At 38.6% G+C, this 26,047-nt stretch overlaps 1 protein-coding gene across 12 annotated transcripts in view; it reads left to right on the top strand.

Moving 5' to 3' along the window:
* Positions 1-26,047, top strand: part of LOC123773739 (nuclear factor NF-kappa-B p105 subunit) — a 56,365-nt gene that overhangs the window by 24,476 nt on the left and 5,842 nt on the right. For all 12 annotated transcript variants that reach the window (XM_069312362.1, XM_045767632.2, XM_069312367.1 and 9 more), the window contains exons 8-23: positions 1,018-1,129; positions 1,269-1,384; positions 2,512-2,640; positions 8,648-8,710; positions 9,121-9,188; positions 9,917-10,036; positions 10,779-11,198; positions 18,972-19,043; positions 19,507-19,657; positions 20,042-20,339; positions 20,529-20,643; positions 20,848-21,070; positions 21,597-21,766; positions 22,857-22,961; positions 24,868-25,023; positions 25,815-25,981. In XM_069312362.1, coding sequence (XP_069168463.1) covers positions 1,018-1,129; positions 1,269-1,384; positions 2,512-2,640; positions 8,648-8,710; positions 9,121-9,188; positions 9,917-10,036; positions 10,779-11,198; positions 18,972-19,043; positions 19,507-19,657; positions 20,042-20,339; positions 20,529-20,643; positions 20,848-21,070; positions 21,597-21,766; positions 22,857-22,961; positions 24,868-25,023; positions 25,815-25,981 — 2,485 coding nt within the window. The remainder of the gene's footprint in view (positions 1-1,017; positions 1,130-1,268; positions 1,385-2,511; positions 2,641-8,647; positions 8,711-9,120; positions 9,189-9,916; positions 10,037-10,778; positions 11,199-18,971; positions 19,044-19,506; positions 19,658-20,041; positions 20,340-20,528; positions 20,644-20,847; positions 21,071-21,596; positions 21,767-22,856; positions 22,962-24,867; positions 25,024-25,814; positions 25,982-26,047) is intronic.

The following is a 26,047-nucleotide window of genomic DNA, read 5'->3' as shown; positions in this document are numbered from 1 at the left end:
TCTTTCCCTTCCCGTTCACCTCCTATCCCTCGACCCATTTTTCCAGTCTCATAAATTCTCCTCGAGCAGATATAAAACTTGTGGAAAGATGGTTCATAGTGCTAGTGTTATAATTGCAGGAATGTACGTACTTACATTGTGGCAATGGGGCTTAAGGCTTCAAATATCACACTTTTGAAATGACATTTAACCTCAAATTTTGAAAGGGCTTTTCTTTTATGAGTGATATATGACAGGTAAAGGCAACAGAAATTCACTCAGGGTGATCAAGTAATTGGTTTATCTTAGTTTCCCATTGCTGGTTATAGGAAGCTTGTTAGGCTTATTGAGCTCTTTTTCCCCCCCCTTATTGAGCTCTTCCCCCCCCCCCCTTATTGAGCTCTTCCCCCCCCCCTTATTGAGCTCTTCCCCCCCCCTTATTGAGCTCTTCCCCCCCCCTTATTGAGCTCTTCCCCCCCCCCTTATTGAGCTCTTCCCCCCCCCTTATTGAGCTCTTCCCCCCCCCCCCTTATTGAGCTCTTCCCCCCCCCCTTATTGAGCTCTTCCCCCCCTCATTGAGCTCTCCCCCCCCCCCCTGATCCTCTCCCAGACCAGTGATTAATCTTTACTGGGATGCAACCCACAATAATTTGCTTAATCTCAGGTACATATTCACTGCTAGGTGAACAAAGGCATTGGGTGAAGGGAAGTGTTGCCCAAATACTTCTCTCCTGTCACAGGAGTTGAGCCCGGGGTTGTGACCTGGCTGCTCTTATTTTTAAGTTTAATAATTTGTGTATTACAGTGAATTACAGGAGGCTAGATTTGCTTCTAAATGAAAGCAGTGATAAAGTTTTACTGAACAAACTAGGTAATTGTCATTGTCAATTAGCAATTTGGTAATGGCATTAGCAATTAGGTAATTGCTAATGTCATTGTCGAATTAGAAAAATGTAATCGAAGGGACATAAAAGAATAGAGGTGAAAGAGAATGTATTGTAACAATGTTATTGTTAAGTCCCCCATTTCTTTTTCCAGATAATGTTCAAATAAAATTCTTTGAATTGGATCAAAATGATAGAGAAGTCTGGACTGCTTACGGAGAATTCACTGATGCTGATGTGCATCACCAGTATGCTATTGTGTTCAAGTAAGTATTTTATGTTAGTGTTTAGGTTAGCATTTTGTTCTGAAACTTATTATTATCTATGAAATTTAGAATATATTAATGTGACATGTTGTACCACTTTGGTCATTAAAACAGCTGTGTTTTTAAATAAAATTACCAGAACTCCACGTTATCGAAATACGAACTTAAATACGTCAGTTCGGGTCAAAGTGCAACTTGAGCGACCCACAGACAGAGATACAAGTGAACCTCTTGACTTCACTTACCTCCCAGACAGTATGTATTTCTTAGTTTTTGTTTTTTTTGTTTTCATTGTTTCTGTAATAAATTTCATACTAGATTTTATGAAAATTATTGGAAAATAAAACAAGGTTTTCTGTCGCTTGTCTATTGTCTATTCTTACTGCATGTCTGTGCAGTGATAAGACATGTAAAGTCTTTACATGTCAAAGTAATTACTGTGATTCCAGAAATTCTTTGACATAAGAAATGGAAGTAAATTAATCATGCAAATTAGAAGTGTTGCTCCAAAATTATGCATTTGATACTATTATGTATAATTTTCTATAATTTTTATCTTGAATAGTTGAAGATCTAAACTTATTTTTGAGTAATTTTCAAGTTCACGTTTTCCATAATTGTAGTGAATACATTAGGTGATTGTATTAGAATCTTACTTTTAAGCATTGCTTTAGAATTGTTGTGTGTTTTGCTTAGTGTTGTATAATTAAATATATTACTTTTAAAATTTCTAGCCAGATTGTGTTAAGTTTTTAAATGTCATATGATTACATAACTGGCAATCCTTTCACCTAGTTTATACTCGTGGAATGAAATGTAAACAGTAGTTATCTAATTGGTCTTCCGGCCACTCCCAACCACCACAACCCCCACTACCATCACCATAACCACTTATGCCTCTATAACCATCACTACCACTACCAACACTACCACTACTACTAATACAACTACAGTACTGGTACTACACCACCATCACAACCAATACTGGTACTACCACCATCCCTAATGTGACTACTATCAACACTACAACAATTATCACCACACTCTACAATAGTAATAGGCATCCATCAGTCTCGGGAGACTTTGGAGTTGGGCTCTGGTTGTCGGTCTGTAATGACCTTTCCAGGGCGCAAACAAGGGTAGGTTGATACGGAGGAGAAGCTGTTTCCCTCTACAATGCATGCATACATATATCAACAGTGTATACATATTTTTTTAAATACATAGTTTTATTCACACTAAAATATTTATATAAAGATTTTTTACAATTATTTCCTTACATTCAATGTGCATCATAAAGATAACATTTATTAACATACTCTTTTTATAATCAAGACTCATTCTTATCTAAAAATAGTTTCTAAATGTGGGTGTCATTGCAGGTTTGAAGCGCTCGAGAGTGAACCTAGAGAATACGTTGGAGGAAGGGAAGAGGCACTATAATGACCCTCCAGCAAAGAGATTAAACTACAACCCTTATACCAGTGAAGCCATAGATCTGAGTAACAATAGTAAGCTTGCATTGGTCTTTGTTAATTCATGATGCTACTTGCTAGTGGCTTTCTGTATGCTGTAATCCCTCTTATTTACGTCCGGGATGTGTTCCTGGAAATTGGAACTTAAATGGAAAGGACATAAATTGAAACTTATTTTGCCAACGGAATCATGGCATTATATAAGGTGGAGATGTGGTCCTCAGAAGAAAACAAAAAAAATTGCCCAAAGTCATTTAAATGAATACAGTAACATATGGTATATGTACAATACTTATGTTCTTAAAATATATATCTGCTGAGTGTGTTTTGGGGCTTGGTGTGGGCTGAATGCTATTTGAATAGTTACTGAAACAGGATTATCCGACTTTCATTTGAGGGAGGAAGAGGAGTAGCACAGTGGTCAACCTGTTTGGCTTGCAGCAGGGGATGTTTGGGTTGATTCCTGGGCAGAATGGAAGAGTTGGGCAGGTTTCCTTGCCTCTAATGTGCCTGTGAATCTAGCATTAAATATATGTACCTGGCAGTTGGGCGACTGTTATGGGTTGCATCCTGAGAAAGCTCAGTAGTTGGCCTAAGGGGACCTCAATAAGCCTAGCAGGTTTCTTTTGCCAAACTGGAAAACCATAAGGTGGACTGATGACCATACCACACATCAGAAGATGAGGGGAGGTTATCTTGAGATGATTTCGGGGCTTTAGTGTCCCCGCGGCCCGGTCCTCGACCAGGCCTCCATGCTCAGGAAGCAGCCCGTGACAGCTGACTAACACCCAGGTACCTATTTACTGCTAGGTAACAGGGGCATAGGGTGAAAGAAACTCTGCCCAATGTTTCTCGCCGGCGCCCGGGATCGAACTCGGGACCACAGGATCACAAGTCCAGCGTGCTGTCCGCTCGGCCAACCGACTCCATAACAACAATGTTTTGGTCCGTCTGGACCATTATCGAGTCGACAGTGGTCCAGGACGGACCGAAACGTCGTCGTTGTCCCCTCATCTTCTGGTGTGTGGTTTGGTCGTCATATCTTCAGCCACATTATTGTGACTCGTCACCTGCATGAGATGAACTGCTGTCTTTTCTTTTTCTTGGACTTCTTGTAGGGAGTGTTGCTGACCTCTGTGGTATTTTCTTTTCTTCACTTTCCTCTTTTCTCTTCTCTCTTCTCTCTCTCTCTTTTCTCTCCTATTCTCTTCTCTCTTTTCTCACTCATCTCTTTTTCTCTTTTTTTTTCTCTTTTTTTTCTCTTCTCTCCTTTTCTCCTCTCTTCTCTTCTCTTTTTGATCAATTTTTTCAGACATTTAGACAGCTCTCTTATCATGGTAAAACTCCCCATGGATTGACCAAAAGAATTTCCAGCTTTAAAATTCACTGCTTCATTCTAACATAATTTTTTGTATCATTTCCTGCCTCCTCTTTTGTTGTTCAAGCTGAAGGAAGTTAGTTTGATAAGGGCAACTCAGCCATGCCAACTTTATCAGCGTCCCAAAATTTGCAAATTTATATTTTAAAAATAAGGATATAAATCCAATTAAAAAGGTAAATTGAAGAGAGGTTGTAAAAGGTCACTGTATGCGACTCGACATTAAGTAAATCAGAGAGGACATTTAATAGAGGGAAGACGGTAGTTATGATTTATTTTCGTTAATTTGGCGGATAACGTGTGACGAGATGCACCATGAACATTATTTCAACTGTGAATGTTTTTGTGAAAAAGTTATGAAATCAATTATTTACTGAAGTTTTGTTTAGAATAATTAATCTAAGTCTGCACAAGTATTATTTTGATCCAGAATTCATACCTTGGTGAGGAGAGTGATTCTCATGGCATAGGCTGCAAAATTAATATATTACAAACGTATTTGCTGGAAGCTTAGTGCTTACATTTTTAAGTGGAGTTAATCTCTAGTGTTTATTGTTTGTTTAGGCAATTAGATAACTTTTAAAAGTGAGGGTGTTTTATATTGAGGTTTATTTTAAGTTAATTCTTTAGAACTGAGCACTATGCATAATTCTTAATGCGATAATGATTCTATATTCTAATAATTTAATGCTCCAGCGAGCGACTTACAAATTTGATACACTTGAGTGATGAGTTCAATAAATGGTGAAATATAATTATTTTGTTTCAATATTCACCAGTGTATCATTTGGAGTTGTAAGTATTTTGCCTGCAAATTGACAATCACCAAGAAAGCTTCATAATGAATGGAAATGAAGCCAATAATGATTGGTTTTCTTCAAAGTTAATCATCACATCTGGAAGCAAGTTAATTGCTGATATGCTAAAAATTCCTAGCATTTGCCCAGAAGACCAAGGAAAAACTAAACTGATGAATCTGGTTCAGAATGTACTCCATGTGTTATGTCAGGGTAAAACAATATCCATACTTTGTTTTATCATACTATAAAATCAGACTCTGGGATATGAGCATCACGTTTCAGTAACGTAACTTGAGAAAATGCTTATAAAATATTAATTGAAAATGTGTACTTGAAATAAATAATTCTGTTGGGGTTATCTTGAGATGATTTCGGGGCTTTTAGTGTCCCCGCGGCCCGGTCCTCGACCAGGCCTCCACCCCCAGGTGGAGGTCTTAAGCACCGCATAATTGCTAATAATTAGTAAGCACTGTATAAATGTAATTTGGAAAAGATTTACTTATGTTAGACTGGCATTTCATTTTTTTCATGCTAAAATTGACTTTTGTACCTCAATAGTCAGTATTTGATAGAACCTCATCAGTGCATGTATCATTTAATGGTATTTTCCTTGTTAATTCTTTAAATGATGCATATATATTTTACAACTTAATACATGGTGCAACTGCAAAATATGCAAGTGGCAAATATCTCAAGATAACCTATATATGCATGTGGATTTGGTGTCAAGAACTTCTAGTTTGAAAGCAAAACACACATGGATATGTAGCAAATGTGGTAAAGGATGAAGTGTAGTCATCTGTGGTTAGCATATGCTAATAATATGTAGCTTTCAAATGGTCAGTATTGAAGGAAGAATGACCTTTATCAATCTCCAGCAAAGAGTGATGTTCTTGTAATATATTAGTTAATATGTGCATGAGAAGCTAATACTCCTAACTTGTTATCTAATCTTAGGGAAAAAAAAGTGAATGAGGAGGTTGGAAGAAAAGTAAAATAAAAACCGACACTTAGAGACTGGAAAGAGCAGTCTATGGCAACATTAAAGATACATATGGGTAAGTGTTAACCCATTGCAGAAATTAGAAGTAGATGAAGAGAATACTTTGAAAGTCTGATGGGTAGAAATGATAAAACGATTACAAATGTGAACATGATTGGTTTTGCTGGTGTGAGAAGCTGCAAGATAAGAGTACCAGGAGTTATAATCACGGGAATAATTTGTGTCAGTGTGCAGTAGGTGTTGAAATACAAAAAAGCTGCAGGCATTGTTGTGTTGTGTAAAGAAAGAAATGATTGCAGTTTAGACAAGGGAATGGAATGTGGATGTACTGTACTGTAGTTCCATATGCATCCAGTTGTGGGTGAGGGGCAGTACATATATATAATTATTGCAAAAATATATGAAGACCTACTATAACTCCATATACATGACACTTTATGTTGATTGTTAACAGCCCATAAGATAGAACTGTTGTGTTAACAAAACTGATGCCAAAATTTAAGCAATTCTGCTATAAAGAAGAAAACTACAATTGCAGAAAAGGCTAATTTATCCAATGTTTCTCTTGTGTGGTTGCTTCAAAAGTTGTCACTAAACAGGCATATTGACAACCAATAGTAGAACAAACTATTTGGCTAATTGAAAGAAATTTAGTATAATTTGTACACTATTCAAAGGAAAGAGTGATTACAGTATATTTTACAATCGGTAATAAATGTAGTTTACATTAATGTTTTATGACACTACTGTACAGTAGTTCTATTAAGCTAATTTAGCTTTAATAAAGTTGATGAGATGATCAGCATTATGTACATGCTTTACATGTTCATTGTTCATATAAAAGGATGAAAAGGTCCCCCTAGTTCATGCTTGTGTTCAGACATACATCAACACCCTGGAAGCTCTCTACATTGGATACAACATACCAGTATGTCTGCCTTCATCTCACTTCATCTTCATACTCCAGTATTTACACTGCTACTGACTGAAATACAGTAGTTTATACAATACACACCAAGTGCTGTTAGTATGTGCTGTCCCACTACTGCAGCACTGCTAATTGACTCTTGGGCATAAATAGTGACACTGAAAGGGCTTAAAGATATAATGCAAGTTATTGAAAGCCAGGAATATTTTGGAATGTGTTCTAAAAAATTGAGTGGGATCATGCATAGTGGGGAGAATGTTGTTGTTGTAAGGGCTCGTGCACAGTGGAAGTGTGTAGTTAGTCGGATGATGCAGTGGAAGTATGTAGTGGGACGGATCAGGCAGTGGAAGTGTGTAGTGGGTCGGATCAGGCAGTGGAAGTGTATAGTGGGTTGGATCATGCAGTGGAAGTGTGTAGTGGGACGGATCAGGCAGTGGAAGTGTGTAGTGGGTCAGATCATGCAGTGGAAGTGTGTAGTGGGATGGATCATGCAGTGGAAGTGTGTAGTGGGACGGATCAGGCAGTGGAAGTGTATAGTGGGTCAGATCATGCAGTGGAAGTGTGTAGTGGGATGGATCATACAGTGAAAGTGTTTTGAGAGGGTTGGCAAATTAGATTTTTTAATTTGAGAAGTTTGTTTTATTGTATTTAATGACAAGACATGATAAATGTTGATTTTACATTTTTGTTTGAGATTCAGACTTTCTATAGTATGTGCAGTAGGTCTGTGGGCGCTGTGAGATGCTTGCTGTTTATGTTAGATTCCATAGGGGTATGATTGATTGGGGTTAATAAAGCTTGATTGTGCCAAGGATGCATGGTTACATTTAGGTAAGAAGTTTAACGTTATCATGGCTGTTCAACATGTTGATGGGGTGAATATATAGGTTGGGGAAGGAGTAGAGTTTGAACATTGGTTAACAAAATGAAAGCTACTTTATTGTTGTGTGCTGATGCAGTATAGCAGACAGTTCAATCAGTCACAAGAAAATATTGGTCACAAGAAAATAAATGTGGAGGGTAAAGAGTCTAGAATTGTGTTGCCGCAGAACTTTGTAAATTTGGAATGGAGGAAAATTTTATCCATCCGTTAGTTACTAGCCCTTTGTGCTATCATGCAGTCTAATGGTCAGGTTTTCATTTTAAATAACTTGTGCCTGTGTCAGATACTTGAAATTTTAGCAATCTCTGCTTCCCTTTTGCCTGGGATTTACTTCCCTGAAGGAGATACAAATATTAATTTACATATGTACAGTATATTTATGCTGTATATGCAGACAATGTATGCTTCAGTCACACCACCACATCAACAGAGTAGTGTCCCATTTTTGTGTATACAAAAACTTGTGTATGCTCTGGAATGTGCAGGTTATTTCAGCAATGTTAACAATGTCCTGTTTGGAGTAAAATAGGTTAAAATGTGTTTGGAGTTAACTGAACAAACAAATTATTATTATTATTTTTTTCTTACTTAGATTATGGATTGGAAGAGTTACAGGTAAAATGTGAGAATCGTAATGCTTGCTTGGAGAAACATTTGATGAATGGCTTGGATGAATGTGCTATACAGTATTGTAACATTTGTAGTGTATTACCAGTACAGTTTACTGTATACTTTTTTTTAATATGGTTGAGTATTTTATAATGAACAGTAAGCAAGGTGGGTGGATATATAAATGTTTTACAGTTACAATAACATTCCCTTTATTCTTTATTCTAACAAACGTAGCTTGTGCCTGTTGTGCCTGCCTGTTACCTAGCAGTAAATAGGTACCTGGGTGTTAGTCAGCTGTCACGGGCTGCTTCCTGGGGGTGGAGGCCTGGTCGAGGACCGGGCCACGGGGACACTAAAGCCCCGAAATCATCTCAAGATAACCTTGTGTGTGTGTGGATAAGTTTTGAATAGTTTGTATAAAATGTTTTGTTGTTGACAGCACGAGGTTGTCGAGGGCAAGAGGATTCTGTGCAGGCGCCCGATTTCTGGAAGATTATTGGAGGTGAGGTGATATTTTTGTATATTATATAATGATTATACCCAAAACCTGAAAATTTATAGTTAATATTTCATTGTGTAAATAATAAATTTAATGGGACTGAATATATATATTACTTATAGTTTACAGTGTACTATCTTGGCTTTCTTGAATGAAATGGATTTCTGTACATGTTATACTTTGAGAGGTGGGTTGCATCTAACCATATTTACCATGCTTCTGATAAATATTACTTCTGTATCAATTATTGTTGTTTACTTTATGTACTGCTTTCAACATCTGCAATAGGTTTGGAGAAAGTAACTCAAATGTTTGGAGTAATTCAAATTAGGTTGGAGAAGTTTGTAGTATGCTGTTGGAAAATAGATTATTTATAGAATATTGCTACAAATAAATTCTGTTTTCATCACCAGACTTTGCTGACAATGGCGGGATGCCTACGTATGCCTTGGAAGTTTCCAATCAGTCTCCGCAACACACTGTGAGTTCAAATATGTCTTGTAATGGAAGAGCCATGTTAGGGAAAAAGGATAATTAAAAAATTGCATGATAACATTTAATTTATAACATAAAGTATGGAATATGAGCTGTGCATAGGACAGTAAAGAGCTCAAAGTGGTGGTTATTATTTCATATTAATAGCATTATTTTTTAGGTGTAGGGAGCTGGGCTAGAGGGGAAGTAGTAGAGAATTATAGAAAGTAGAGTTTTGTTTATGGTGGCAAACCATACAACATGGTTGTAAAATTTCTTGAAAGTCTGAAATATTAAACAGTGAAATTTGTTACCTGGCTTGTGTTAAGTCATTGAGAGGAATTGAGATGCTTTATTATGATTGAGGTTTTTATTTGATTTATAATGGAGGCGGTGGTGGCTAAATTGGCTTCTGTGTACAACTTTGTAAATGTACAAGACTATCACTATGGCATTGAGAATTTTGTTAAATATTTTTCCAATTTTTTTGTATAACTTTGTTATTTGTATAGAAGATTTTATTTTTTTGTACCTGGAGGGTGATGTACAGTATTTATTTCTTGGCAGAGGTAAAGGGTGAAGCAATGTACCTGAGCAGGTCAGTGTACAGAGGTGGGTAGGAGAGCAGGTCAGTGTACGGCCGTAAGACTGATTGTGGTAAAACTGTATGCTTTAATATTTGTTTCCCATTATATTTAAGTACTTGTGTAATGAAATTAGCCATTATTGTTACAGGTGCCTTCGCCAGGAAATCCTATAGATTCTGGGAACAATATATTGTACTCTCCCATCCACCCGGGATCAGTTGGGACACCCAGTACGGAATATGTCACCATATGCAATGGTGTGCTGCAGGTAATACTGTAACTTAGTGTCTAACTTATACATTATTCACTTTGTGGCATTTATATTTATCTTAAGAATGAGATTGCACTTGCTTCTTTGTATTGTTCATATCTTTATTTAGTGTATTCAAGTCCGTATTTCATTTTTTATCATCAGGCTGTTAAAATCCTCATTCAGCTTATGATTATTTTTGTCAATACTGGACATCATTGGGAAAACTTTCCACTTGTGTAGTTACTTTTTCCATTATTTAACGCTTCTTGTGCCTTGTCTGGAGTTCGTTCTCTCTCTCTCTCTCTCTCACTCATACTCTCTCTCTCTTACACTCTCTCTCACACTCTCTCTCTCTTACACTCTCTCTCACACTCTCTCACACACTCACACACTCTCTCTCTTTCACACTCTTTCTCACACTCTCTCACTCTCACACTCACTCTCTCTCACACTCACTCTCTCTGACACACTCCCACTCACTATATATACTGTATACGTTAAAAAATATTGCCATTGCTATTTTGCAAAACTAATTTACTGAGAAAGATATTTTTCTTTTATGAAATGGGTAGGAATCCCCAACTTATCACTCGCATCTTTAATTTCTGCTTGTTACTTTGTCCTAAATATTGCTGCTACTCTAAATTAGGCCTCCTATTATTGATTTAATACTGATCCTGGACTGTTAATGATTTAATATAAAGTGTTTATATTGTATATTAAATCAGCATTATTAATGCACTCCTATTTGCTACAGGTGCCTTCACCAGGCCAGCAGTTGTCACCAAATTCCCCACAATACAGCCAACTGTCTCCGGTCGAACACTCTGTGGGTTCTCCTCCATATCAGGGAGGAGGAGGGGGAGGGGGTGGTGGTGATGGTGGATTATCTCTCTCTCAGTTCATCCACTCGCAGTCACCCCAGTATAACCAGTCTCCTTCTCCAGTCATGATGGTGCCTTCCCCCTCGTATCAAGACAACACTTCACAGCTCATAACCCAACAGTATCCACAGCAACAACTGCAACAGCAACAACAACAGCAGCAGCAGCAACAGCAGCAGCAGCAGCAGCAACAGCAGCAACTGCAGCAGTTACAAGTACAGCAACAACAACAGCAGCAGCAGCAGCAAACACAACAGTTTCAGAAGCAGCCACAAATGGGATCACAACAAGCGGTATGTTAATAAGGAGCATGAATACCTGTCACATGTTTATATACACAAAATTTTAGAAGGTAATTGACTAAGCATAATTAATTGAACGTATTATAGTTACAAATAGTTATAGAAGATAGTTACAGCTCTACTCTTAACTTCAAAAAAATTTCACATAGTGAAATAGTTTAATTTTCATTAGCTATAGCCAGATGTAAACTTCTGTAATGCAAGAAAATAATTTTAAAAACTTTGAAAATTGGTATATTTTAATATGTGAACACAGTATTAACCACTGCACAGCTCTGCATTGAAATACGACACTCCTGTGATGCTCCGAAAAATAAATTATTTCCAAAAAATTATTTTATCACGTATTGTTAAAATGCAGTCTCTGATCACGGGAAACTAAAAAAAAAAAAATTGTATGTGACATACTTTAGCTGCGATGGAGCTGGGAAGTTGAGCAAATTATGGGTGCTGAGCGATGAGTGCTCGTCTGCACCGCCACCCTGTGGGGTGGCAGTTGCCGTGAATATAATGTTTCACAATTACAGCATTTTGATGTTTCTCATTTGTTTCTTCTCTGGTTTTTTGCTGTAATATTTTTCAAAAGTGTGTAATTTGTGGAATTTATATAATTCAATGTGTGGAACATTGCTATGCTCAAAATTATGGGGTTACCTTACCTTGGAGTTGTTCCGGGGCTTAGCGTCCCCGCGGCCCGGTTGTCGACCAGGCCTCCTCGTTGCTGGACTGGTTAACCAAGCTGTTTGACGCGGCTGCTCGCAGCCTTATGTATGAATCACAGCCTGGTTGGTCAGGTATCCTTTGGAGGTGCTTATCCAGTTCTCTCTTGAACACTGCGAGGGGTCGGCCAGTTATGCCCCTTATGTGTAGTGTTGAACAGTCTCGGTCCTCTGATGTTGATAGAGTTCTCCCTCAGAGTACCTGTTGCACCTCTGCTCTTCAATGGGGGTATTCTGCACATCCTGCCATGCCTTCTGGTCTCATGTGATGTTTAGCAATAGTAAGGCAACAAAAGATCATTCGGACATTTGAGGGAAAAGAGACGGGCAGGAAGAGGCTCTGTTACACTGTATTTGCCTTTAAAAATATAAACAAACAACCATGCAATAGGCTTAATTTGTAGGTGATGTAGCCTTTGAAGAACGTTGTGTGTGTGATAAATGCAGCTCGTATCCCTTTGCTTGATGTCTTCAATATTTCTCATCACTTGGATACTTTTTGACATTTTGTCTGGAGAGGCTACATATTAACAATTTAAATATATATATATATATATATATATATATATATATATATATATATATATATATATATATATATATATATATAATATATAATAATATATATAATATATAATATATTTATTTATTTATTTATATATTTATATATATATTGTGACGGTAACGCGTTGGTGTTTGGCTGTTTAATGCTAGGGGTATGGCCTCGTCACATAGTTATAAAAAAATAGAAAAACTGGAACTTCGTCTGTGGTAAGGTAAGGAGAAGACACACAAAACACAAGTAAAACTTTAACAATGAAATTTTAATTACGTTAAATAAATCAAAACATGAAAATAATGCACAAACAAATTCTTATAATAAAATCAATGAATCAAAAGAATAAGAATACTTAAATGACACAATGAAAGTTACGTTAAGGCAAAATAACAAGAAGTGCAATACAACAGTAAGTGGGAGGTGCTGGAATATTGGCTTAAAGCCACCACCTCTCTCAGTACACTCTAGAGTCTAGCTGGGAGGTGTGCTGGCTACGAAAGCACGGAACATTCTGAAGACTGATGTTGGGGCGACCCCAGACATCGGGTAGTATTGGGGGCGAGTGCAGGTGCAGCCAGACCGGCGACCAATCAGCGGAGCCGTAGCGATCAACGGGTAGTTTGGTGATTTGGGTCCGAACAGGTGGCGGGCTGCATACGTTTCTGCTCACCCTTGCAAGCCTTGCTGGTGCTGTTGTCGTTGTTGGACATTTCTTCCATAGTCTTTTATATAGTTGTGAAGACGTAATTTTGGAGGGAAGAGCAGGCTCAATCTCTTGAAGGAGATTATCGTCACAACTCTCCCCCGAAGCCTGCGGTTCTGGAAGAAGTACGTCGTTATGTGGTGGAGTAATGGATGGAGTTGCTTCTACTTCATAAACTCTGGAGAGATCATGGGCTAAGATGTTGTCAGACTCTTGGTATAGCGTGTCTCCAGGTTGAATTTCTGCAGGTAGCAAGCCCATAGTAGAAGACGTTGAGATGAGAAGTGGGCGTGCTGCAGGAGGTGTAGGGTGGTGTGGTCCGTATTGATGGTGGACCGAGCACTTTTCAGGTGTGGAGTGAAGTGCTGAAGCTTCAGGATGAGGAAGAGTAGCTCCTTGCCAATTGTTCCGTAGATCCTTGTAGCAGTAGTCGCTGACAGGTGTATTCTTCTCGCCTCGTTGCTGCATCACGACACCACCCACGTCGGTACCATTGGCGTCGACATGGAGGATGAAGGGCTTATCTGACGAGGTGAGAGTGGAATTAGAAGAGGGCATAGGAGCACGATTATTATCCTGAAAGCATTTGGGAAGATCATTAAGGATTTTGGAATTAGAAAGCGCCGACTCCTTGTCAGTGCTTTCGGGAGAAGAAGCCGGGATGGTCTCACTGTGGATGTAGGGTTCTGTGAAGGTAGAACAATTAATCAAGACAGTGGGAGGAGTACCATTATATTGCTTCAGGAGGTTGACGTGGCACAGCTGGGTCTTCCGCCGCCTATCTGGAGTCTCTATGACGTATGCGTTGTTGTTTCTGCACTCTTTGACGCAGTAGGGTCCTGAAAATTTGTTTTGTAAAGGTGAACCTGGGATAGGGAAATAAGCAAGGACGAAGTCTCCCGGCTTGAATTTTCTTACTTTGCTGGTCTGGTCGTAATGAGTCTTCATTCTCACCTGGGCTTTCAATAGATTATCATGGGCAAAGCGGTGGACTCTCTCTAGAATGTGCTGAAGGTTTTGAAGAAACTGGGGCACATTCTGATGCTCACTGAAGGTGGCATCTCTGAGAGAGTCTTTGAAAGCCTTAAGGGGAGTACGGCACTTACGGCCGTAGAGCATCTCATAAGGAGATACTCCTAGGGACTCATTGGGGAGACTTCTGAAAATACACATTATTAGGTCAATCTGCTTATCCCAATCCTTTGAGGTTTCACTACAAAACTTTTTCAAGAGTGCTTTGATGGTCTGATGACTACGTTCAAGAGAACCCTGTGAAGCAGGATGATAGGGGCTGGACAATACCTGTTTGATGTTGAACTCCTCCAGTGTTCTTTTGAAGAGATCACTGGTGAAGTTGGTGCCACAGTCACTTTGAATCTCCCTGGGAAATCCGTATTGAGTGAAGATCTTCAATAGATGTTTGATAACCGTAGCAGCCGTGATGTTCTTCACTGGAACTGCTATGGGAAATCTGGTGGTAGGACACAGGATGGTTAGGATGTAGGCGTTACCTGAACTGGTCCGAGGTAAAGGACCGACACAGTCTATTATGAGTCTGTGGAAAGGTTCCGCAGGCACCTGTATGGGAATCAGTGGTGCTCTGGGAATGGAGACGTTCGGTTTGCCTGCCATCTGACATGTATGACACTGTTTTACGTACTGTTTGACGTTGTTTACCATACCTGGCCAGTAGTAGTCTTGACGAATCCCATGGTAAGTCTTGTTGAAGCCGTAGTGGGAGAATGCTCCATGGGCCAGGTGTAGAATAGTGGGCCGCAGGCTGGTGGGAATCACAAGTTGTTCGGTGTTGGCCCAATCGTCCTCCTCCTTCAGTTTACTGGGTCTATATCTGCGGTAGAGCAAGTCGTTCTCTAGGAAGAACCCAGGAATACTGTCGGGTTGAGTCTCAGCCTGGAAAAACAATGGTGTTAAAGTAAGATCTTCCCTCTGCAACTTACGGAACTCCAACTTGGTCAGATGCGGGGGTAGTTTCTGAGGGTCTTGAGGGACAGCGGTGGCAGTAGAGTCAGCTGGCTGTGGACGTGCGGCTTGTGCACGGGTGGTCACGAGAACCGGAGGAGAAACTTCATCACTCTCTTGAACCTCTGCTGGAACATACTCGAGAATAGGGTTACTTGGCACAGAGTTACACACCTGGGGTTTGTCCATGACGATCAGGTTGGTTGGTTGCAGGTCTTCTGCCAAGTCGTTGCCTAGGAGAAGTTGCACTCCAGGCATGGGAAAAGGCTTTTCCCTGACGGCGACTTGGACTTCCCCGTTCACGTAGGGACAATCCAGGTGGACTCTGGCGAGAGGGTATGGAGTAGTAGCAGTGAGGTCAGTGATGAAGACCGTTTCCCCGGTGTAGACTATGTTGGGCACAGCCGACTTCAAGATGATCGATTGTAGAGCCGCTGTGTCCCTCAAGATCTTCAATTTGAAACGTCCCTCCGGATTTGAACCGTTGGCAGAGACAGTTCCAGTATACAGGTGGTTACTGAAAAGAGAAAGATCATTAACATCAACACCAACATTCATCACAGGCTTACCGGACTTAGGAGGAGTTGGTTTGGGTCGTTGTTGGTCAGTGGATCCCTTGTATTGAGACTTACCACACTTGTCTATGGTATGTCCATAGAGTCTACAATACTTGCAGTACAGTTGTGAACCAGCTTGATCGGGGCTCACCTTCTCGTAACTGTACCACGACTTCTTACTGGAGGATGGTTCAGGTGTCAGCCGGTGGATGAGGCTGTAAGTGTCAGCCGACTTAGCACACTTCAGGTAGTCGGTTTCTTCTTTATCTGCTAAGTAGAGGCGGACAGGAGGCGGCACACGTCTCAAGAATTCTTCAACAAGCATCAGGTTCACGAGTTCTGTAAAAGTAGAGACATGTGCTGCTTCCAGCCATTTCATGAAATACCTCCGTTTCGTGTTAGCAAACTCGAGGAAGGTAGTGGTACTTGCCTTCAGGTGGTCACGGAATTTCCTTCTATAACTTTCGGTGGAAAGTAGGTAGGCGTCTAACACTGCTTGTTTCAGAGTGTAGTAGTCATTCTCAGACGCCAAAGTACTGAGTGTGACTGCAGCTCTACCTGTAAGATGGACTCTGAGAAGTGTGGCCCATTGGTTGACAGGCCAACTGAGTTGATTAGCAAGGGTTTCAAAGGTGGTGAAAAAAACATCAACTTCTGCTTCTACAAAGGATGGCATTAACTTACTTGCATGTGATATATTAAAACTGACGGGAAGATTGGCAGTAGCTTGCTGGCGTTGGGTGAAGTGTGAAGTTTCCAAGGCGATTTCACGTTGACGACACTCTAGAGCCAGAGTTGCTTGTTGCTTGTCATGTTCGCGTTGTATTTCCAACTCGCGTTGTTTTGTTTCAAGCTGTACTCTCTCACGTTCATGGAGCAAGGCGACCTCACGTTCGTGTTCTTCTCTCCTCAAAGCGGCTTCGCGTTCGTGTTCTTCCCTTCGTATGGCAGCTGCTTCTCTTTGCTGCTCACGTTCAATCTTGGCCAGCTCTAGTTTAAGTTTCATCGCTGCCAAGTCAGTTTTCTCTGCAATATAGTAAGTTTCATGTGTTTCAGAGTCTATCTTACCTTGCTCTAAATAGTAATCCAGCAACAGGTTGTGTAGGTCATTTTTGTTGGCTTGGTAGGGAACTTCTAGTTGATACTCATGTGCAAGAGTTTGTAGTTCAGTCCTCTTGGCACGACTTAAAGTTCCTATTTCACCTGCTGGATTTGCACGGAAAGTTTGGAGACGAAACATGGTGAAATTAGCAAATAAAGGTACACGAATGTTCAATAATGAAATGTCAGAAACAGGACAACGTGGCAACTGGTACCTATCCTGTGTGATCTTTAACAATTAACGTTAAGTGAAAGATATTAAATTAAATCAAGGGCGCAGGAAATCTTGTACCCGGTACTCATGTAAGAGAATAAGGGCAAGAAAATCCTACTAACAAATGAAACAAAGTTTCGAAAACAAATGAAACAGTTAAATGCTTCAAAAGTAAAATTGGTAGTCCAAGGATGTAGGCATACCTTGCCAAGTCTCTAAAGGACATAAAGCAAGTTTTTCCCACTGAATTTAATATGATACTTACAGAATTAGCGAACTTTTGTGCTCTGAAAAAATAAGCTAATTCCCTACCGTTGTATGTATCATCATCTCTGACTGACGTGTAGGGGTGCGAGGTGTCAACTGGTGACGAGAACTGCTGCTGAGGTCCCAATTCAGCAACTAAAGTTCGAGCTAGAGGAACTATGGCCCTCTTTGTCCTCCTACAGTCAGATTGCAGAAGATTGGGTACTCTTGACCCGGGGCAGACCACAGTACCAGGGTACCAATATGATGATCTGTCAGAATGAGAAATATTCAAGGGACATAGATGGTAAATACGAGTAATAACAAGGAGGGAGAGATGACCAATTAAGAGTATGACTGCGGCCTACAGTCACCACGTAATCCAAAGTTGTCTCACCTTCACTATATGTTACTCTCGTAATGCACAATACACCGCACCTTATAAAAAATGAAATTGAATGAAAAATAGTAAAGCTACGTTAACAAAGTTAAATACGCTTACCATAAATTACCACTTGGCACCAGTACCTGAGTGAGGCTCCTAGGACAGGCCCCCATATAACTTGTGACGGTAACGCGTTGGTGTTTGGCTGTTTAATGCTAGGGGTATGGCCTCGTCACATAGTTATAAAAAAATAGAAAAACTGGAACTTCGTCTGTGGTAAGGTAAGGAGAAGACACACAAAACACAAGTAAAACTTTAACAATGAAATTTTAATTACGTTAAATAAATCAAAACATGAAAATAATGCACAAACAAATTCTTATAATAAAATCAATGAATCAAAAGAATAAGAATACTTAAATGACACAATGAAAGTTACGTTAAGGCAAAATAACAAGAAGTGCAATACAACAGTAAGTGGGAGGTGCTGGAATATTGGCTTAAAGCCACCACCTCTCTCAGTACACTCTAGAGTCTAGCTGGGAGGTGTGCTGGCTACGAAAGCACGGAACATTCTGAAGACTGATGTTGGGGCGACCCCAGACATCGGGTAGTATTGGGGGCGAGTGCAGGTGCAGCCAGACCGGCGACCAATCAGCGGAGCCGTAGCGATCAACGGGTAGTTTGGTGATTTGGGTCCGAACAGGTGGCGGGCTGCATACGTTTCTGCTCACCCTTGCAAGCCTTGCTGGTGCTGTTGTCGTTGTTGGACATTTCTTCCATAGTCTTTTATATAGTTGTGAAGACGTAATTTTGGAGGGAAGAGCAGGCTCAATCTCTTGAAGGAGATTATCGTCACAATATATATATATATTTATTCACTCACTCTTACTTACTTTATTCAATTGTAAAAAGTAAGAAGTTCTATTTGCTATTGTATATACAGTACTCGGTCATTAGAGCTGCCTGTGGGGTAGCAGTAGCACACTCGTCCCCGCACACTTCATGAGTGACACGAGTCTGGGTTTGAGCCCTGCTTGAGAAGAGACGAATAGGTGCCAGTAATGATCTGTATACCTCTGTTCACCCAGCAGTAATTGGGGACCTGGTAAAGCAATTAGCAGACTATATTTCAAGGGAAAACTAGTCGAGTGAGGCTTAAGATGAGCTGTGATCAGGGAATGCTTGAAGCTTGCTAACAGGAGTCAGAAGTCCTTTCTGAGTCCTTCCTTAACAAAACAAAACAAAAAAATTGTTTTGAAGGTAATACTTATATTAACATTTTTTGGTTGATTTGCAGATGCAAGGTGTTGGGGAGAGTTGGGTGACTGTACAACACAGCATGCCACTGCAGCCTCAGCATAGTTTGCCAGTTAGTATTAATTTATTGTGTGTGTATATTTCATTCAGTTCTATCAATCTTGTGAAATATAAATTAGTGCTCTTTTGTGCCAAGCAAATTTAATGATGGCAAAATATACATATACATAAATATGTATGTGCATATGTGTATAGTATACAAACTAATATACTGTATTGCCTAATTTTGGGTTTATCATCACATCATCTATATCTGTCTTTTGTATGTATATGTGTCGATGAGTCATTGAATTGAAGGGAGCCGGTCGGCCGAGCGGACAGCACGCTGGACACGTGATCCTGTGGTCCCGGGTTCGATCCTGGGCGCCGGCGAGAAACAATAGGCAGAGTTTCTTTCACCCTATGCCCCTGTTACCTAGCAGTAAAATAGGTACCTGGGAGTGGAGGACCGGGCCGCGGGGACACTAAAGCCCCGTAATCATCTCAAGATAACCTCAAGAATTGATTTATTCCAGGTCCCAGAAATTGAATTGCCAAGCATGTTTAACTTGGGTGGTATCGACCAAGAGCCATCCCTAATGGATATGCTGGACATTGCAGGAGGTCAGCTCGATTTTAACACAGTTTTCAACAATGATATAAAGGCTGATTATGGAGGCAGAAAAAGTGAGTGAAGTGTAAAAATTACACTTATCAATTTTAGTACAGCATATATTTTTTTCAATTTTGTCTTGTCATAATATTAGTACTTTCTTCAAAGTTCCCTCCTTCTCTTATTCTAGCAAACTTGTCCCTTAAATTTTAAGAGAAGTCATAAATTTTGCACATGTAAACTTATTTTACAAATGTATTGGTAAATTGTTCGACATTTATTGTCATTTGTCACTTTTCATTGTGTAAGAAGGCATCACCCTAGAGATAAAAAAAGGGATATGCATAGTATTTGGTAGACATATTTGAAATATTTTTCATGTAAACTATAATATTGTGTTACTACACTTTGCCATTTGTGATACGGGTTCATTCGCCTTATCTTTTATTTTTGTTTAGCATCAGATTCGAAGAATAAGCAGAGAGACAGACCACTTAGTACTAGTCAAGATGTAGAAGAACTCAGTAAAATGATGTCTGAAGTATGTGTTGAAGACCCATCATCACGCACTAGTAGAAACCCCACTTCGCAAAGAGAAGTATCTGGTCAGCAAAGTACACCAAATGTGGATGTGGCATTCAGGGTAGCTGTTAGTGCTGCAGAGTGCTTACAGGCATATGCAGCTACTGGAGACATTTCCTTACTTCTAGCCACTCATCGATATCTTCTTGCTGTGCAGAACAATCAAGGTGACACGTAAGTTTTCTCCAGAATGTTAAACTTGGGCTGTTGAAGGTGCTAGATGCCATTGCAGAAAACTATATGTTTTATGATTTAATATACTGTATTGTAATATGCCTTTTTCACACACCACATTGTACATTGTATGTGGTGTATACCTGAGCACTGAAATACTATATTTTAATGACTTTTTTTTTTCACCAGTGCTCTGCATACTGCAGTCAGTAACAAGAATATGGAAGCTTTTAACAAGATCTTGAAAGCCAGTGAGAAGATTAATCCACATGACCTATTAAATGCTCAAAATTTTGCAAGCGAAGTAAGGCACTAGTTGTATTTGTTATTGTTAGTATTGTAACATAGTGTTGTTGATTTTGTTTATGTGCATTAAAGCATACAAAATAAATTGTTATACAGTACTGGTATATAAATTGATGCCCCTCTGTGTATGAATTCACTCTCATACAGATGCGTAAATTTGAGAAGGCTGCACTTTCTTATATGCATAAAATCTCAATTTCAGACTGCCCTACACCAAGCTGTCCGTGGCAATGAAGTAACAATGGTGAGGAGACTGGTGGCTGCTTTGGGATGTGATGTGAGCATTGCTGATGCACAGGGAAACACACCGATCCACTGTGCGGCAGAATTACAGGACCACAGGTGTCTTGAAGCACTTTTGACTAGGCCAGTTAATGGCACTCGTTCAGCACTGCCTCAGGCTGTTAATGCTTACAATTATCATGGTGAGTTGATGTCTGTTCATAATGGCACCCCATGTGGTGATACTCACTTTTTAATAAGTTTGTACAGTACTATAATATCATATTTTACTTTACATTATCAATACTTTTTGAAGGCATTTGATGTAGTTTTAATCGTTCCCTTCTATTGTATTATTATTGGGTAACTATTTTCTAAGATAGTATGCATCTTGTTCTTAAACCTTTTTTCAAAATTGTGTTGAATTTAGGAAACACCTTTGTCAATAATTTTGATGCCGTACTTTCAACACTTCTGTATTGGTGTTCAAATTGATTTTGCAGAACATTTGAAAGATACATGAATGTAATCCAAAGAGTACATAAAAATATACACAAGTCCTTCACCAACACAATAAGTGAGCCATGCCTAGCACTTTGTAACATGTGGTATTTAATGCCTATTTTGTGTAAAACAATTATGCTTTTACTAATCTCTCTCATATCACAGGCTCTTTTATTATCAGCAATTGCTTGAAAATGTAGTTCTTAAAATTGTTCTGGATTTCAGGTGCAACTCCTTTACATATTGCTGTCACTGCTGGGAACCTGAACTGTGTAAAGCTACTATTAAGCGTTGGGGGTCAAGTACACTTGTGCGAAAGAAAGAGAGGCTCTAATCCCCTACATCTGGCTGTAATGTTTGGCCACCATGAGATTGCACGCTTTTTGTTAAACAATGTGAGTATCTTCAGTCCACTATAAAGTTTGTCAATATTTTAGCCGTTTTTGTCAAAATTTATACATACTTTTGTATGTTTACTAGAGTGCAAAATTTTCAATCCATTCATAGAAGACTTCCACCTGCCAATTTTGCAGTTTCATATGTGAAGCAGTTGTTACTAGCTTGCAATGAAAAGGAAGATTGTGTGAATAGCTTAAAGATTGCTGAAGCAAGAAGAATGTGTATATGTGGTTAAAGAATCAATAATACTGCTTAATTGGTAACCAAGAACAATTGTCCCCTTAAAAATGGGTGAAAGCTCAAGCCCATTAATATTGCACTATAACACTATTTTGCAATAATATTACCTGTACTGTAATGAGAATTGTTCTCACTTAAGCAGGTGTGTATTATGAATGGTTCAAGAAACACTTAAGCACTAGGAAAGTATTTGACCCAAAATTATTAGGTAAGGAAAAGATGTCCTATCTTGCCAAGTTAGTCTTGACCAAGTTATTTCATTCTGATTTTTCTTTTTCTTGTGAAGCCAAGATACATTTTTGTCCTAAGGAAAATTAAAATATTGTACACACCAACATGATGCTAAAAGTAATAGCTTCTGAATGGAAAAGTAATGTTTAATTGTGTGAAGATTAGAACACGGTACCATAAGTACAGACTTTCAGCATGATTCCATATACAGTTTTACTATGGTGGTATTGTACTTGGTATAAAGACATAGCAAGAAACCTTTGTGTCTGTTGCCAGGTTATTTGTGGGAAAATGCTACCATTGATCTAACTTATTTTCTGGATAGATGAAGTTTAGATAGAAAAGCAGATGTTGATACATTTGTACCCGCTTTACCATGGTAGGAAATGACATCATGCAAATTCAGTAGACGGGGGATAATGCAGCATAAAATACAAATGTTTAATACTTGATTTACTCTAAAGTAGTCAAGAATTTTATCAATTTTGGTCATATATACCTGGTTGATACCTGGTTGATGGGGTTCTGGGAGTTCTTCTACTCCCCAAGCCCGGCCCGAGGCCAGGTTTGACTTGTGATATAAACACACATAATTTATACTGTTCTTCATTTCAGACAAATGTGACAGTTGAAGCAGGCATGTTTGATGGTAATACAGCACTACACTTAGCAGCTCAAGCACGCGATCAGGAGATGTGCAAAATTCTTCTTATGGCACATGTACGTTAATACAGTACAGTATCAGTGTTTTAAGTAACCTTTTGGATGAGATATTTTTTTATCCAAAATCCTAACATTTGCTTTTGATGCTGTTAGTTACTATTTGATGAGTTATAGCTTGTGTGTGTAGTTGAGAGCTAACCCTGGGTGTGAATGTTATATTTATTAAGTGTTTTGTTATAAGATAGTTGGTGTTAGTCTGTGGTTAGGAGTGGTTTTGTTTGAAAGCAAAATCCTTGATTCTAAAGCCTTAATATAATTCCATGCAACAGTCAATCCACCAGTTTATGAATTAAATGTATTTTACATGTGACTCAAAATAGATGATCAAGCTTTTGTCCGAGGGGCTCACTTCACTTTCATAATTCATTGCACATTTTAGTTATTCACACCTCTTAAATCTAATTATGCAGCAAAATAGGTTAATATTTTGCTGTCAGAGTTAATTTGACAAAACAGTATTTGACATATAACGCAATTTCAGATTCTGATTTAAAGGTATTTCATGCTTGCTCAAGACGTTTGTAGTTTCACTCATCATGTATTTTACAACTTAGAAATATGTTTCTGTAGCTTTCACTGTATTGCAGTGGCAACCCGTTCTCGCAAATTCGTATAGTCAATATTGACTTATTAACTACGTGCATAGGTGATATACTAAACATAATAGATACCCCTTAAAAAGCTTCATAGAAAACACCGACCTTACCTAACCTTGTTAGTATCTTAAGATAAGCATCTTATTGCTTCGTAATTACAATTATTACTTAACCTATACCTATAATAGGTTAAGTAACAATTGTAATTACGAAGCTATAAGATGCTTATCTTAAGATACTAACAAGGTTAGGTAAGGTCGGTGTTTTCTATGAAGCTTTTTAAGGGTATCTATTATGTTTAGTATGTCACCTATGCACTTATTTAATAAGTCAATATTGACTTTACGAATTTGCGAGAACGGGTTGGCAGTGGATATAGCAAGGCAGTAGTTTTCATATTCATCTGATAATCTAGCAGATATAAACTTAAATTAAGCTACCATTGAGAATGTAGTGTTGTGTTTGATGTCTGGTTTAAGCTAGCATTAGGTGGATAATCATAAAACAATACATGTATAATATAATCCCAAGTCCTTTTATGAATATCCCAACAGTGAAGGGATACATGTGCCCTAATAGCCATTCTAGCTTATCCTATAAGGTACCATATAATATCAGTATCTGTATGGCTGTAATCCTGAGTGCCAAAAAGTAAAGTCTGAAAGGGCATGGATTTGTCACATGCATCAGTAGTAGATGTTTCATACTGGTTTGTCATTACAGCTACAACAAATTTTCAGTGGTGAAGGAAAATAGTCTGAGATCAGTTTAGTGTTCCATTACTGTAATTCGCATTATAATATGAATTCATATGATTATTTTGATTCGCATAAAACTTTCTTTTTTCATTTTCATTGTCAATTAGAAAAGATGGTTAATGAGGTGTATTGAAAAATACAAAGGATAAAGAGAGGTTTAATATTTGAGAGGTAGTTTGGAAAGGAGTAACACACAAAGTTGAAGAACTGGTAGATTCACCAAGCTTGTCATCGTAAAGCACCATATGATGTTGACCAAGAAGGTGTATCACAAGTTTCCCGAGAGTTGTTACTTGCAAATATAAACATGCCTCTTGAATGTCACTTCATTTTGTCGTTGGACACTGCAGTAGGGGTATTTTCTCAGACACATTGGCAAGATTTATGATGCTGCTTACTAAGAAATATCTGATTTTCTGTACAACACATTGTTTCTTCAATATCAATATGTACTCTAATAATTACCAAAACACTAAAACACAACACAAATATCTTCTATGTAAATTTCTAGTCTTGACAATAATACATAATTTGGCATTTTCTCTACAGGCTGATCCACAAACCAAAAATGCTTTAAGCAAAGGTAAAAAGACGGCAGAATCTGAAGAGGAAGAGGAAACGAAAGAGGAAGAGGACGAGGAGGAAGAATCTGAAGAAGAATGTGATGGCTACACTCCAGTAGATTATGCCGGAGAAGATGAACAGGTATGGTATATTCTTCAATTTTTGTAGCAATATATATATATGCTCAGAGAAAATCTAGATAGGTTATGAGGGTGGTTGTTGCACCGGCCGCATTAGCTTCTCATTGTTAGACCAGATTTTCCCTAGTCATAATAGGGAATATAACATAATAGTAGTCATTTTCCTTAGTGTTGAACAACAAATTGATGCCTCTTCTCCGGTGATGATGCTGTACCTTGCATATGTTCATACTGCATCATTACGGTATGAACTGCATACTGTAATAATGTATTCTATTTTCAAAACATTCATACCTATATTGACCTTACAATTAATAGTATTTTCCTATTTATTGGTATACTATAAATCCTATAATTATTTAAATGTTGTATGTTTTCACCTCTATGCAGTATTTCTCTTAAGTCACATTGTTTTGACACTTGTTCCTCAGTGTCTTTTACTTATTTTGGATCCAGCCAATTTATAATGTACATCACAATTAAACCACAGAATGTACATATGAATCAGTGCTCTACTTCAAATAAGATACAACCAGTTATTTTTGAGAGGGTGACCACTGTGCCACCCTCTCAAAGAGAGTTCTTTACATTCTTGTACAATAGTTCACTATTGTTACTAGTGAACTAGTAACAGTAAAATAAATTGTTACTAGTTCACTTTAGTACATTATTACAAAAAATTCAGTTATAATTCACCTATCAAATTTGGGCTATTCCTTATTGTATGATAACTGTTAATATAAGACTTATGGGGTTTTACACACTTTTTTTATCAAATTATAATTTTTTTAGATTCTGGCTATCTTGCGGGGTGAAGGCATTATAGAGAACGCAGTAGCTGAGGGTGAAGTTGTTGCTGGGAAGAAGGAAGGCCCGGTGCACTCTGCTCTGGACTCTGGCATTGACATATCAGTTACAGATATCCAGGAACCAGACTATACGTCTGAGGGAGAAGAAAGGTGGGGTTTTATTTCAGTGTCCGTAATTCTGTATTTTTTATTTATATGGAAAAAAAATTATCTTGA

This window comes from Procambarus clarkii, chromosome 72, assembly GCF_040958095.1.
Source record: "Procambarus clarkii isolate CNS0578487 chromosome 72, FALCON_Pclarkii_2.0, whole genome shotgun sequence".
NCBI classification, from domain to species: Eukaryota; Metazoa; Arthropoda; class Malacostraca; order Decapoda; family Cambaridae; genus Procambarus; species Procambarus clarkii.
This window is presented reverse-complemented; position numbering and strand designations above follow the sequence as displayed.